We start from the raw sequence: 16,647 nt of genomic DNA, 5'->3' as shown, positions 1-16,647 counted from the left end.
CTGCTTCGCCCTGGCCGCCCGATGGGTCGTCTGCTTCGCCCTGGCCGCCCGATGGGGTCGTCTGCTTCGCCCTGGCCGCCCGATGGGTCGTCTGCTTCGCCCTGGCCGCCCGAGGGACTGTCTGCTTCGCCCTGGCCGCCCGAAGGACTGTGTGATTCGCCATGGCCTCCCAGGACTAAGCGTTCTGTCCCTCCCGTCCCGCCCTGGTCTGTCCCTCCCGTCCCGCCATGGTCTGTCCCTCCCGTCCCTCCCGTCCCGCCCTGGTCTGTCCCTCCCGTCCCGCCCTGGTCTGTCCCTCCCGTCCCGCCCTGGTCTGTCCCTCCCGTACCGCCCTGGTCTGTCCCTCCCGTACCGCCCTGGTCTGTCCCTCCCGTACCGCCCTGGTCTGTCCCTCCCGTACCGCCCTGGTCTGTCCCTCCCGTACTGCCCTGGTCTGTCCCGCCCTGGTGTTTCCCTCCCGTCCCGCCCTGCCCTGGTCTTTTTGGAGCGTCTGGTAGCCGCTCCGTAGGGAGGGGGTAATGTCACATGCCTGTCCTGTCTTGTGTTGCACATGGGTGTTTTGTTATTTTGGGCCATGTGCTCTTGTCCTTGTCTGATCCCTCCCCCTCGTTACCTGATTATTGTTTGAGTTCTTCCACCTGTCCCCTCTTGATTTGTTCCCTTCTTAAGTCTCCTCTTGTTTGCAGTCTTTGTCGGATCGTTGTCTAGTGTTTTGTTTGTTTGAGTTCTTCCACCTGTCCCCTCTTGATTTGTTCCCTTCTTAAGTCTCCTCTTGTTTGCAGTCTTTGTCGGATCGTTGTCTAGTGTTTTGTATACGTCTCCTGTTTTCCCGTGACCTCCGGTATGTTTGATTTTGAAGTTGTTGTTTTGTTTTATATTATGTTTTTCCCCCTTGTGGGTTTTTGTTTTACTTTATGTTTCTTTTATTAAATAAATCACTATTCTTTTGCAATTGAGTCCTCACCTAGTTTTCTTTAGTTGTCACGTGACACCATTATCAATTTGTAGCAGTAAACTAAGAGGTGTCATATCAATCACAAGTGCAGTATGGAGTACCGCAAGGCTCAGTACCGTTGCTTTTCACCCTGTACATGCTACCCTTGGGAGATATCATTAGGAAGCATGGTGTTAGTTTTCACTGTTACACTGATGATACTCAGCTCTATATATTCACGCCCTGACGAAACATACAAATTCATAAAATTAACAAAATGCATAGTTGAAAACATTGGATGACTAGTAATTTCCTACTTAACTTTGAAGAAAACAGAGGTTTTAAATATCTGACCAAAAACCTCAACACGTAATAACCTAGAATACTGACTAACACTTGATGGCAGCTCTGTCAAGTCTTCGTCATCAGTTACGAACCTGGGCGTGCCAATCTTGCATTTGAAAGCCACATTTCTAACATCTGCTCTCAATGCCAAATGCAGAAAAGTTAGTTTATGCGTTCATGATCTCAAGGCTAGATTATTGTAATGCTCTACTGGGTGGTTGCTCTGCACGCTTAATAAACAAACTCCAGCTAGTCCAAAATTTAGCAGCTAGAGTTCTTACTAGAACCAGGAAGTATGACCATATTAGCCCAGTTCTGTCAAAAAATATTGCAAATTATTTCCAAAGTACTAAATCCTTTAGCTCCACAGTAATTGAGCGAGCTCTTAATGCGTTATAGTCCTAAGCGTCTAAAAATACTGGCCAATTGATAAAACCTAGAATATCAAAATCGACTGCAGGTGGAAGATTCTTTACCTATTTAGCACCTAAACTCTGGAACAGTCTTCCTAGCATTGTTCAGGAATCAGACACACTTTGTCAGTTTAAATCTAGACTAAAAACACATCTCTTTAACCTGGCATACACATCACATTTCTACAATTCAAATCCATTAAAGGATTGTTAGGCTGCATAAATTTGGTCAACTGGGAACACTTCCCATAACCCCAGATGTACTTGTTACATCGTAAGAAGAATGGCATCAACGCTAACATTTGTCTGTCTGTCTCATCCTTATCCAAAGGTTACCGTAGTCAGCCGGATCCGGGTCGTATCCAGATCAGATGGTGGACCTGCACCTAGACACGACCTCATCGCAGCAATGAATATCAGCAGAGACCGTGTCTACTAGAACAATCCCCTGAGAAGGCCTCGTTGATACGACAGCCATCGGCACAGACCCTCAGCAAAGACCACAAGAACCAGACAAGTTCTCTGCACAGACCCATATGGCCAGCTTCGTCTCCATACTCCATACCATGAATCCGATCTTCAACCAAAAGGAACTGGATGAAAAATATTTGAACGGTATTGATCCACAATCTGACTTCTGACTTGTAATGCAGCCTGAATCATAATCACACTGTGTTTGTTCATTGGCCAGAGGAGAACTGGCCCGACGGAGCCTGGTTTCTCCCAAGGTTTTTTCCTATTTCTGTCACCTGATGGAGTTTGGGTTCTATGCCACAGCCATCTCTGGCTTGCTTAGTTGGGGACACTTAATAGTCAGCAATATTACTGATTTGACTACACTGACCCTATTGGATGAGAACTCAACTTAGCTGGATAATGACACTCCATGTTTTCAGCAGAGCTGCTTTATAGCTGAATTGAACTCACACAGAGTTGTAGTTTACACAGAGGTTACTTTACACAGTTATTAAACCGAAATGAATCAACACTGAACTAATTTCAACTGAATAATGACTGTTTACTATTGTCTTTTTAGAGCTGCTTTACAGCAATTGAATACTGTTTGCATCATTGAATCGTTATTTTCCAGCTTATCACTGTAACAATCTGTATTGCATAAAGCGCTATAAATAAAGGTGACTGGACTTGACCAAACTTTTCATGCACTCATGGATGTCAGTCTTTACCTGTTGTACTCCAGTTGCTCCAGAGAGAAAATATGTTTGTTGAAATATTCTTGCAGTTTCTCATTAGCATAATTAATGTTGAACTGCTCAAAACGGTTCACCTTCAGAACACAGAAACACTTGTGTTAGATCTCAGTAAAAATATTATGTGTCTATCTATGTGAATGAACATGTGATCTGTAGTGGCCTCACACCTCAAAGTTCTCAAAACCAAAGATGTCCAGGATTCCAATAGACTTGAAATTATCTTTGCCCTTTATCTTCTGATTAATTCGCATGATGATCCACGAGAAGCACTGAGAATAAAGCGCCATGGCAACTGAATCCCGGGAATCTATCGCCTATCAATCAAAAATGCAAAAAGAAAATGGAGAAGTGGAGTCAGAAGAGAATAACAGCCAAACTATTCAAGTTTTTTTTTATAAAAGCATGCCATTACGAGAAAGTGTGCATGCATGTATATAATATATATATTTATATATTGTACCTGTTCCACTGTGAGTGGAGAGCAGATCTCTTCTCCCCTGAGGATCATGGAACGTTGGGTCAGAACCTCAGACAACTGAAAACTGTCCAGGCCCAGGAGCTCGCTCACATTAGTGACAACTACAGGAAGTAGAGAAGAGAATTACTAAGAAACACATAATAGTGACGTCTATGTAAGGGATAATCCATGGCTAGGTGTCCATTACATGGTTTTAATGCACTACGTAGATGCAAAGAACCAACCAACGTTAATCGGAGGGTTGCCAGTTATTTTTGTCTGCTACTACATGTTTGATTTAGCATCTGTACACTTTAAATCAGACACAGAGATAAAGTAGTGTGGCACGATTACATTTATTTAATTGGATTATAAGATGTATTTTATTAAATTATCGAGAGAGAGAGAGAGAGAGAGAGAGAGAGAGAGAGAGTGAGAGAGAGAGAGAGAGATGAGAGATGAAAGATGTGCGTGTGAATTACCTGCATCTGTACAGTGTCTTTACTAACAATGAAGCTGTGAGTTTAATTACTTCAAAAACAGCACCGTTACCACCTCGTTGCTGAGTAATATAATAAATGTAGCAAAGCTAATTTATTAATAAAAGGCATGGGGCAGAATTGACAACAAATTTCCATGCTCCTGAATGTTTCTGTGTGTGTTCAGAGCATTCTCCAATCTCTGTGTACGAGTGATATGTGATATGTGCGTATATGTGTTCTTCAATGAAAGCAGTGCATTAATATAGAACAGTGATTAAACTGACTGAAACTACCTGTGCATTATACAGTTCGAATGCCCGCTTTTCAGCCAATCAGAATCGAGTATTCTGACAGACCATGGTATATCTATCAGTAACAGATGAATGACTCCTCTCACCCTGTTTGGTGGTGATCTGCGCACCCCCTGCTGTCATGAACTCCACATTGCCAAGTTGCAGAACTCCAGACAGCAGTTTAAACATATCTCTGATCTCTTCCTCTGTGAACTCCATGACCTTCAGAGCCTCCTGAAGACAAAAAGAGAAAGAGAAAATGAATCATTCTGCTCTTAGTTTTTTGTCTACCTTAAGAAAGTTAATCTATTTGATTTTTTTTTACCATGACGTCATCAAAATGCTGCTTGTCATCGAGACTGCGGTCCTTCACACATCCTGACTGACTCAGGTAATGAAAAACCTCAGGGGAGTCTTCTAGAAAATATGTCTCTATAAACAGAGGGACATATCTAATCATTCACTCTGTCAACATGAGTGTGTATTCTAGTTGCATATCCAGCATCATCTGCGTTGTGTAAATGCATTGTGTGTTTATTCACCCTTTTGGCTTTTGCTGGTCCCAGCCAGCAAAGCATAAAATATGTGGTAGTTTCTCTCCCCTGGATTCTGCCTTACCACTCGATTCTGGAACACAGATCAGATCACATATGATGAGTGTGCGAGAATCTCACTTTGGCAGACACTGTTTCTCTGCAAAATAGGGGAGTGATTCTGCCTTTGACAAGATATCCAGTGGCAAATCGTTTCAACAGAAAAATGGTTGGTTTTATACTGTGAACAGTTGATCACAGAAGATTGATTTCTGGTAGTTAGGGGTGAGTTACACAGGAGACAGCAAGGTTTACCTTTTCAAGCAAATCTGAAGGGGCAAGAATTAAGGGAAAAATAGTTGCATGAAACTGTGCTTGTGTAAACTGTACTGTGAACATGGTAAAGCATGTTACCTTAGTCACTCATTCATTTCAATGGCAGAAATGTGGGGGGAAAGAAAGAAGTTATAACAACTGAACTATACCAGGCAAAACATGAAAAGTGCGTCATTCTACTGTATTTCATTAAAAATGAACGGGTAACTATGGTAACTGGGATTTATTTTACCTAATGAGTGGACAGGCGACATACACTTGTGGAAAAAGAAGTACACTTTAGTACACTAATACTTTCACTAATATTAGTACACTAATACTAATACTTTTAAAAGAATACTTAACTGTGAACTGATTGTAGTATTTTCTGACACTTAATTGTATTAAATAAAAATATATTATAGTTTTATAGTTTAATTTATATTAAATGCATGAATATTAATGCATTAAACTTGCATGTTGCATTTTCACAAACTTAGATAGGAAATATATACATCTTTATATGTAATTTACTAATTACTTGTATTGTTATTGAAATATGATTAATGTGTACTGCCAAATGTATTGACAAGCAGTCATTTACTTTAATTTTGATTGAAATCTATAATGTATTTAAATATATTTGTAATTACACATTTGTAATGATGAAGTTTGAATCGAACTTTAAATGTAATACTGAATAACACAATAAAATTAAAATGATAATCAAGTAGTTTACATGTGCTTTAGTATGTTATTCAACACATCAAAGTGTACAGTACTTTTCTAAAGCATGGCGAAATATTATTAAAACAATTTTTAAAATGTACTTTAGGGTAAAACTTAATTTGAAATGATTACAAAGTGCCCTTTTTAAAGTATACTTAAGTGTGTTAAACACAGTCATGAAAGTTTACTCTCTTTAATTAAACTTAAGTGGCATTTTTTTCAGTAATATTATATTATTATATTATCTGCAAGTTTTTTTTAAAGTACACTAAAAGTGTAAAAGTACAAAATCTTTTTCACAAGGGTAAGGTGCCATCTGTAAAGGTCAAGATATCTCTGTATACAAATACTATGTATGAATACAGTGAGCAGGATACAGTCGACGATGCATCCTCCCTGGATGTTCCCGCTTTGAGAGAAATGAAGCTGAATGAATTTTCCAAAACGACTAGAGTTGTTGTTGTAGACTGTTTTGGCATTCCCAAATGCTTCCATGATGGGACTGCACAAGAAAGAAAAGTATAAATAAAGGTTGTGCATTTGAGTGTGCATGTAAATGCTTAGGCTGTGTGTGTTGAGGCATGCGCTGTACCTGCTCTGTACGATGGCTTGCTCCACGCGCGTGCTCTTCTCTGTAGGCGTTGTCCCAGCAGAGTTTTGGCTCATGACAGACAGGAACTGCAGCAGTAGTTTGGTGCTTTCTGTTTTCCCAGCTCCACTTTCCCCACTGTTAAACACATGCATACACACATTAATTTATGACCTTCACTGACATTTGTTACCCTGATTGAATTTGCAATGCTGTAAAATCTGATAGCAATTTGTGGCAAACGTTTAAACCACAACTGCTCAAACTCTTAGGTTTAGGTTTAACACAAATGAGATTAGTGCACTGAGATAACATCTAATAATGGATCCCCATCAGTTCTCAGTAAGTGAATAAGGCTTAAAGCATTCCAAACCTTCCTCACATTATCTACATGCTTTAAAGATACAAGTGACGCAAAGCATCACTGATTTTTTCCAGGTAGTATTGATAGAGTGTGATAACCCTTGCTGTTTGGTTTTAGGAGTTTTGGATTGGTTGCTCCGCCCAAAAAATACTTCAATTTGCAGTCCATTGAGTATACCTGTCGCAGTGGTTCAGAAGCTTCTTTAAAAGTGTCAACTGCCGACTGCCATCTGAGCCAATGGGGGACTGGTTTGGGACATTGTTTGTGTTGTGTTTTTGTTTTTCTGAGCACTTACAACACTGCAACCCTCGATTACACACTGATGTTACTGACGATAAATTATTTTATTATTGGATAACTACTTTTTTTGATTAATAAAGCTCTATCTTTTCAGATTACATTTCAAAAGATTTCACAGAAAGTCTCTTATTTGTTTTCATGCTTGTTCTGCAGGTTTGTCTGCTTGACCAAAAAAAATAAAAGTTTGAATGGCTTGTATTACCTGATCAGCACACATTGGCTATCATGCCTCTTCCATAAGCAGCGGTAACACTCATTGGCAATAGCAAAGATATGTGGTGGCAGCTCGCCCAAATGATGCTGACTATACAGCTCCACTGCGGAGAGATCGTACAGCCCTCCGATCTGCTTATAAGGATTCACAGCCGCCAAGATAGAACCTATGTTAGTCTGAGAGACAGAAAAAGAGAGGAAGCAGGTAGTAAAACAATAAAACCAGCATATTGAGACAAATGTACACATTTGTGATCAGTGCACATTTTAGTTTATATCCACAAATAAAGGGAGATTTAAAGGGAACTTTAACAATCAGTATGTGATCAGGTCATATTTCACATAAGATGCTGGTTGTGTCAGGGTCAGTAGGCTATGAGAGGATTGTGGATGAAGTGTCTCATTATCAATGCACACTGTAACAACTCAAATCCATCTCTTTTAAAATTAAATGCATCAGTACATGCTGGTCTTTGTAATGTGTTTATGTGCAGGTGTGTGATTGCAATTTTTATATATTGAGGCTAACAACACCCATGCTCACTGGCCACCAGCAGTAATATGACTTGCTGATCTTAACAATGATTATAACAAAGGATAACAAATATTAAATTGCGACTTCCCTGGATGCCTGGAGAGGAGCCAAACACAACACTGTGGATGCTACACAAGGGGAGCTTGGATAATAAAAAAAAATCTATGGTAGGCTTGTAATAATCACTGATGTCATACATGGCTATCATCTACTGCAGTGGTTATCAACTCTGGCCAGTGTTGACTCCTCTTTTCAATGGAAAGTAGTTAAAACCTGCTCAAAAAGTATCTAAATGTCACTACTAGATAACATAATGCACCAACTGTTGGCACTTTACATCTGTTATCTCACCTAATACGTGTGCACATACTATATTTTAATACAATATATAGCCAAATGTCCAATAAAGCTGTTCTCATTTACATATTTTCTGTCAGACAATGGAAAGAGTATGATATAGAGACTGACTACATGTTAATCAACAGTCCAAAAAGACACTAGTCTTTTTTTTTCTTTTTTTTTAAAGGTCGCTAAAGGGGTCTGAAAGGTCACTAAACCGCTAACTCTGGCCATCGAGGTCCAGTTTCCTGCAGCGTTTAGCTCCAACCTTGATTCAAACTCACCTTCCTGTAACTTTCTAGTAATCCTGAAGACCTTGATTAGCTTGTTCAGGTGTGTTTGATTGGGGTTAAAACTGAACTCTGCAGGAAAGTGGACCTCGAGGGCAAGAGTTGAGAACCCCTGATCTACTGCAACTATTTATAAGGTGTTAAGCGATGCTGATATTGTACAAAAATCATAATGGATCTGAAAAGTGTGTCAATGTTGTCCTTGCAAAAATTATTTTGTTGCTACCTACCACCCCAAGAGGGGAGTCATTCTCATTCAGGTCGGCTGTGTCTCTGTGTCTAAGATACATCAGATAACCGCTTGCTATCAGTCATCAACCCCAATACATGCATCCTGGGTAAGGTAAATTACAGTATCCATTTACCAAGATGGGATAAGAGAGCAGCAGAGCACCATCACATTCACTCCATTGAGCACAACATGACACAAATCTGCAGTCTAAAGCAAGATCAACAATACACCTGCAAAAGCCTTGCATGCCGTTTTATTTTTATTTTCAAATAACAAAGAAATGTATAAGCTATTTTCAGACACTGATAGAGATATGTTATTTAAGCTCTAATAAAACACATTACACTGACCTTTGCTAATCATAAAAAAAAATCCATGCATAATTGCCTCAATTGCATATGAGAACTAGAGCTATTCATCATACTGTGTCTCATAAGGCTTGCAATTTCATTACCAGCACAAATATAAAGAGATAAACAACAATACAGCTATTATCTGACTTGTTAGAGCAGGTTATTTGATCTATGATCCTATGAATGGCACAATGTGTTTGAGGTACTTTGAAGATCGAAATGACTGTGTACATGATATGTCGAAACAACAACATATTAGTATTACAAGAATCTTTCATAGTTTAGTTTCTTCATCAGCAACCAATCCATCTGCACATGCAAATGAGCACGATTGAAACAAAGATCCATAAATCAAATTCTCCCGCTTGGAAACTCCACCTTTCTAATTGGTCGAGCCAACCCAGCGAGGTGGGACCTTTCTCAGGTTTTAAATTGCACCTCCACAAGCCCTTCCTTCTCTTAGTCCTCTCTTCCTCTGGCCTTCCCTGCTGCTTCTTCGGGTTGATGTCTGTGGGGACCCCCCACCAAGTGGTGACCACAGCCTTCACTCTCACAGACTGTATTTTCTTCAATTCAACTCAGAAGAAAACTGCAACTTTACCATCACTGAATCGGCAACCAACTCTTCCGACTTCTTTTGGCCTTCTCGGTACGTTCGAGGTGCTGTGCTGTCCTGCGTGGCCTCAGCAGGCCCCAAGGTAGCAGGCCTTGACTCACAACCAGCTATGTGCTCATTCAGGAGAGAGAGGACTCTCTCAACCACAACAGAATCAAGGACAACCTCAGGAGTTTGGCAAAACGTCTTCATTCAACGCAGAAGAAGTCCATCGCAACTCCCACCATTTGCTCTGCGTGTCCTCTCAGGCCCAGGGCCGGCAGGCCACAATCTGCACTCCAGCCATGAGAACAGAGTCGAACTAACCACGCAAGTTCATCATATCTTCTTCATCCAACAGAGAAGAAAACGATTGCAACTTCAACATTTGACACTCACTGAACCATCAACAACTTCAATTTTCAACAACTTCAATAATTGTGTCCACTGCACAGGCCATGCAAGTATAATTTTAATGAGATGCTTTGAAAATAAAATGCTGATGGTTCTTTTCATAGTTAAATGGATATTTTCCATAGTTCCATTTCCTGCCTCCGGTTTCATTCAGTCACTTTACCATCTACCTATGAGTGCATAAATGTATAATTGTTTGTATGTTAGTTATGTTTTCGTGTTTTTGTGAATAAAACTTGTGCACAATATGTATTTGGTTCTGATTCTCTGCTTGCATGCAAAGTTATGATCTTGACCCTGTTACATGCTATAAGCGCTATACGTGCTAAGAAATTATTATTTTTCTGTGGCCATGAAAGATACCCTTTTCTTAGAATAAATGAATAATCAAAAGAGTTCGTTGGACGAACTGATTAATTGATTGTAATGTTAATTTAGCTACCTCAAGTAAATCCAATTAACTGACCCAAATACTCTTATTATTAATATTTCCCCTTTGAGCTACCTCATTACAGAATTAATGGCATCCCAGGTAAATATGATAAAAATGGCTGTAAAAAATAAATCTGCATTATTTATCCTTTTGATCTTTCATTTAAAAATTTGCAAAAATCTAACCTTTCATTGAAGTAAAAGAATTGAAAGTGCGTGTGGGAAATCACATTATGAAATACATGTTTTTCTCCAAAACAGAATGGCCACAAATATTGGCACCCTTTTATTAAATACTTTTTACAAACTCCTTTTGCCAAGATAACATCTCGGAGTTTTCATAAATTCTAATCCCTAATTACAAAAAACCTTTGCATTGAGCACCTGCAGTGTGCAGTTCGAATCTTCGTTAAAAACTAAAAACTAAACTAAACTAGATTTATGTTGCACATAAATTCAATTTCACACGATAACCTCATTCATCAAGTGGCAAATGAAAATGGTCTTAGTTGATGTAATATAAATACTGTATTAATATCTTGATATCTAAGATGATAAACTCACTTTAAACAATGGAAATAAAAACAAACAATGGAACATTTACAATGGCTATTATTTACAGTACATATTTTAATAAATCCTGCATCACATTAGTTTTGTCTGAAAACCAAGTTTGGGATGTATCAGGCTTCAGATGTTTTTGTTGAAGTAGGAAAATTCCTTAATCAAACAGGGTTTCCTTTCAGTCTCAGGCTGAGATATTTTGAGTTAATTTCACTCTGTTAAACTAAGGCAGGAAACTCCAGTTCCTCTCATAGTCAGTCAGAGAGCTGTCCACCCTAAAACTCAGAATACAAAACAACACAGGATTGATTACACAGGAAACACGGAGTGAACACTTAGGCATTAACCCTCTGGGGTCTGAGGTGTTTTCTGGGTCCTGGAGGTGTTCTGACATGCTCAGACATTTGTGCTTATTTCTGTTACTTGTGACATTTTCATGGCTAAAGTCTTATTAGATTGTATTCAGCACAAACTCTGCTACAGTAATATGTCAGCAGCATGTATGTAAAAGTTTGTAGTTTTAAGATAATAATGTTTATGTGTGGTTTGTGAAAAAACAAAAAACAAATGTCGCTGAAATAAGGTCATAAAACCCAAAGTGATTATTTCTTTACAAGACTTTTGAAAATTGTATCACGTAGCCTAGAATATTTGCTCCAAAACTATTTGAAAATCATCCTGCATACTCATTTAGATAAGACAATATATTGATTTAAAATTTGTATGACGTTTTTTGTATGACAATGCGTTATGCGAGGAGGCGTGAATCTCTCATTAATATGAATGCATTTTACACCTGAGAAAGACAAAGACCCTCCCCTAATGGCCCTATCAGGTGCCATCAGGCCCAATCATTATGAGGAGCCTTGCACAAAGAATGAGGAGAAATTAAAAAAAGAATGGCTTTTAGATTGTCTGGATTTATTTACAACACAACATAATCCAAAGATACACAACAAAGGACCAAAAGCACATTAGTAAACACACTGATCTAAAGACAAAGACTTAAACAGTCACACATCTTTGTGCCATTCCTGAAACATAGTAGCCTACATACCTGTCATGTCCAAGGTGTTTGACTTTTCATTTTACCATGCTCATGTACAGAGACTCATGTGAATGTTGAAGTCAGCAGGACTCATCCAGTGGCATCTGGTCCCTTTCTAAAAAATAAATAAATAAACACCTGTAAACATGTTGATATCAAGACAAACTATAGGGCTGCATGATTCTGGGAATACATTTTAGATTTTTCACTCTCACACACACACACACACACACACACACACACACACACACACACACACACACACACACACACACACACACACACACACACACACACACACACACACACACACACACACACACACACACACACACACACACACACATATATATACACACACACATATATATACACACACACACTGCCGTTCAAAAGTTTGGGGTCGGTATGATTTTTTATGTTTTTAAAAGAAGTCACTTATGCTCACAAAGGCTGCATTTATTTGATTAAAAATACAAAAAGAAACCCAGTAATATTGTGAAATAATATTTCAATGTAAATCAGCTGTTTTATATGTAAATATATAGTAAAGTGTAATTTATTCCTGTGATCAAAGCTGAATTTTTACGCTTTTTACTACATATTCACATAGAAAACAGCTGTTTTACATTGAAATAATATTTCACAATATTACTGGGTTTGTTTTGTATTTTTAATCAAATAAATACAGCCTTGGTGAGCATAAGTGACTTCTTTTAAAAACATTAAAAATCTTACTGACCCCAAACTTTTGAACGGCAATGTATATATGTATATGTATTTTGTAAATATATATACGAACACCTAGTTTGTTGTGCATTGTATATAGGCATGTGTAGGGCTGCATAAAATAACAACAATAGCCTAGATAGCAGGCAGCCTATAAATTGTTAAAAATGAACACTTCAGTAACACTACACTAGACAAACATATATTGTTTATCATATTTTACTTCAAATATTTCTATTCGTTATGAAATTAGATGAGTTTGGTGTGAAGCCTAATGTGTGGCGTGTTTTGCTTTTCAAACACACAGCGTGACTCAGACCCAAACTCAGCAGCGATCGAGCCGCTCCAAACTATGAAACATTATTGTTACATTATACATCTACGTTTAAGCAGATATCCACAAACACAGTATTTAACAGTAAACACAAAATATTCACCATATTAGAATAAACACTCATACTAGCATACTTGTATTTCATTTCATAATATTTCAGGCTGGCACCAGTTTAGTCGCTACAATGTAAAGTTTATGCAACAATAAAACACTTACTATTATGTCTCTTACCTTAAAAAGTGTTCTCATAATCAAAATGTGTCCTTCTGAGGTAAATCCATGGTAAATCCACAGCACAAACAGTCTTCCAAACTGATGAAAAGCAGAGAAATACTGGTGTCGCTGATTCTTTGTTTTGAGCTGATGAGGGCGTTAACAGCTCTGCGTTCCTTCACGTGGATCGTTTGAATGAGAAGAGCTCGCGCGCGTGTGGGTGTGGTCACATTAAAGTTAATGAGCTCGGGCTGGAGAAACTGTTGTTGCTTTCATACGGATTTCTTAAACCGAAAATATTTTTTTTTAATATGATTTACTTCATTTAAAAAGGAGACTTCAAGCTTTGTAAAGACATTACTTTCATGTGTGGGTGGCAAGTATTGGCTGAGTTACAGATCATTTTCTGTCGCGTTTCAGAATGAACTTCACATTGACAGAAGAAAGAACGTGCATCATGTTTTTTTTCTTTATTTTACGAAAAACACAACTTTTTGTTTTTATTATTAGTGTACACAAATAAAGGAAGACATTTAACAGTTTTTAATGATGTATAACACTTGCCTGTATGACAAAAATGTATTAGTTAATTAGAGTTATTTGAGTTTCTTTTGCACTGATAAGAAAAAAAGCGATACTATCGCGCCGGCGCAATAGCCGACCCCAGGGGGTTAACTGACCTATTTTTTCATAAAGTACTAGCATGAAGAAAAGTGGAGAGAATCCCTGGTGAAAATGTGCAAACCTGTAATGATTTATATTATGGTGAAATCAATGATATTGACAATCGTTGTAACGCTTTCATGTAAAATATCTAGATCTTTGTTTGTTTTTTCTTTTATTGGCCTGTAGCCTATGTATAGAGTGGAAAGGATATGATGGGGAAACAAGATCAGGAAATGATAAGCTTGACTCAAACTAACAGTGCCCACTTTAGAACCACAGCTAGATGTGTTGAATGAGTCCTAACCACAATTCTACAGCTTTGATTAATCAGTCATTTTTTACTCTTGTCTGAAGACAAATTCTATTGCAATACAATACAATTATAATAAGCATTGTTTATTGTTAACAAATAAAAATGTAGTCCTGAGGGTGGTGATGGCGCAGTGGATAAGACACATGTCTTTGCTGTGAGAGACCCGGGTTCGAATCCACTGTGAGACACCTATGTGTCCCTGAGCAAGACACTTAACCCCTAATTGCTCCAGAGGCGTGCGACCTCTGACATATATAGCAATTGTAAGTCGCTTTGGATAAAAGCGTCAGCTAAATGTAAGTCAAAGGTTTAGTTGGGTTTAGTGACTCTCTGGGTGGAAGAGATTCTGCGCTGTTGTTTTAAATTAAGCATGGTGTATTTAGTTACAATTCGTGATTTTACCAGTTCACCTCTGTGGAGCAGCGCTATTAACATTCGGAGGGATCATTCACTTTTGGCCTCTAGCAGGTGAAGAGATGTGGAAGAGATTTCAAGATATCTAAGAGGCGTTTACTGTTTTTAAGTAACCTGAAGACACTGAAAAACATTAATTATTGTAAACCTATCAAATTAAATAATTTTATTTCAGCAAACAGAAGTGTTTTTTTAAATAATTTTAGTTGTAGCATATAATGATAACCCTGATAAGGACTCATGGAGCATTGTGAGGTCAGGTGTCTGTAAGATTCTTACATAGATGCTGTCTTTTCGGTACCGCTGATGAAGGTTGTGCATGATGGCGGCCTCATGAAGCTCTGCCAACATGGACATGTCCTGCACTCCATCAATGCTGCTTTGGTCCATAGGGGACACCTTCTCCCTGTTCACCTCCGCCTGCTGCAGGTACACCACCTGAAAGACAGAAAGACAGTGTGGGCTTAACAAAATAACAGAGCTCGCACATTCTCAAACCGCTGATATACACACAGATGCATGAGTAGAACAACAAAAAAAAGGGGAGAGGATCCTGCCTGGGCCATTTTAAGGGAATGCCTGCAGTTAAATAATGCATTAGTCAGACTCAGACAGCAGGGTTTCCGCATTTCTGTTCCACAGAGTTTCAGCGTGCTGAGGCTCTTCTTTACCCTTTATACTTTTTGCCAAGCAGAGCACAGTCTGGCCTATTTAAACTCAGCAAAAATGAAACTCTTAGCAATTGAGATAAATGTAAACCTGTGTACCTGGGTGCAGGAGGTAACATTAAACATGTTTTTGCATGTGTAATATGCAGCTTATGATTGTCAGTGTTTAAGAAAGCAATATATTAAAGCTGAAGTCATTTTGTGAAGTTTTAAAATTATAAAATCTAAAATTATATATTCTTCAATTATACAATTCTCCAATCACAGCTTAAAGTTGGCATGAAATGAAAATGCACTCTTTCTATTTTCTAAATGCATGTCATTGATCGTATTGTGTATGATTCATCCATGCATATGTTAAACTCTGGTAAAGTATGCCGGACTTCAATTATTGAGTCCTCTTAAACCCGGCCCTTTCTTACAATCGACAGGGACATTCACATCTGCCTCCTTCCAATCAAGAACCGATAGATAGAACTAGGATTAGGTATCGTATGAATTTTCGGTATTTCGATTACACATCCGATTCTACTTATCGATTCAGATTTTTATTGATTCTCAGTTTCGATTCCAATACAGTAAAAAAGTCAAACATTTAGATATTAAACATATTTGTTGTCTTTTTGCAAAATATTCTGTTGCAGTTGAAAACAATTAACAAAAGTCAGTCGCACAAAGAACAACTAATAAACTAAACTAACTAATATAAATTTCAAACATTATTAAAGACAAATATACAGTCAGTAATACAATAAGAACAAATAAGCAAATTAGCAATTGCACAAATAAATACAATTGAACAAAGTTCAGAAATTGAAATCAAATGTAAAATAACACTACATAGTTTTCTTTTTATAAATAAAATATAGCTTAATCCTTATTAAATTGACAAATGTTATTCAATCAAGATCATTGAGTGATTTTCTTTTTCTTTTGTTCTTTGATTAACGACACAGACGGAAGTAGGTTAATTAGCCTGCTGTCACTTTAAGACCTAATGAACAGATCAAATATACTGTTACATATGCATTTTCTTTACATTCCCTTAAGATATAACGACATGGATATTTTGACATAATTTGAGCAAGAAAACAGTGCATGTGTGCCGAATTGAGCTCTCTTTTGCGTCTTCTTGCACTTGGATGTGAAACCACAATAAAATGCGCACAGGAATCGATTAGTGGAATCGAAATATAAATTTTATAACAAGTATCCGATTCCTAACTAGACAGTACCAAGTCCCTTCCCTACATTTTTTTATTTTCCGATAATCCATTTCACTTAGTTGTATGACACGATATGGAAGATCTGACGCTTCTTCTGTTAC

At 38.1% G+C, this 16,647-nt stretch overlaps 1 protein-coding gene across 2 annotated transcripts in view; it reads right to left on the bottom strand.

The window, feature by feature from the left end:
- Positions 1 to 16,647, bottom strand: part of myo10l1 (myosin X, like 1) — a 102,442-nt gene that overhangs the window by 32,917 nt on the left and 52,878 nt on the right. For both annotated transcript variants that reach the window (XM_077199425.1, XM_077199424.1), the window contains exons 3-12: positions 14,932 to 15,090; positions 7,171 to 7,358; positions 6,308 to 6,442; positions 6,079 to 6,217; positions 4,681 to 4,765; positions 4,464 to 4,570; positions 4,243 to 4,372; positions 3,367 to 3,485; positions 3,074 to 3,220; positions 2,880 to 2,980 (exon numbers count right to left, since the gene is read on the bottom strand). In XM_077199425.1, coding sequence (XP_077055540.1) covers positions 2,880 to 2,980; positions 3,074 to 3,220; positions 3,367 to 3,485; positions 4,243 to 4,372; positions 4,464 to 4,570; positions 4,681 to 4,765; positions 6,079 to 6,217; positions 6,308 to 6,442; positions 7,171 to 7,358; positions 14,932 to 15,042 — 1,262 coding nt within the window. In that variant the 5' untranslated portion in view covers positions 15,043 to 15,090. The remainder of the gene's footprint in view (positions 1 to 2,879; positions 2,981 to 3,073; positions 3,221 to 3,366; positions 3,486 to 4,242; positions 4,373 to 4,463; positions 4,571 to 4,680; positions 4,766 to 6,078; positions 6,218 to 6,307; positions 6,443 to 7,170; positions 7,359 to 14,931; positions 15,091 to 16,647) is intronic.

The sequence above is a fragment of the Siphateles boraxobius genome, unplaced genomic scaffold (assembly GCF_051911475.1).
Source record: "Siphateles boraxobius isolate OS27281-9 unplaced genomic scaffold, OSU_SipBor_1 41, whole genome shotgun sequence".
Lineage (NCBI taxonomy): Eukaryota > Metazoa > Chordata > Actinopteri > Cypriniformes > Leuciscidae > Siphateles > Siphateles boraxobius.
Note: the sequence above shows the minus strand (reverse complement) of the source record. Positions and strands in the feature narration are given on the sequence as shown.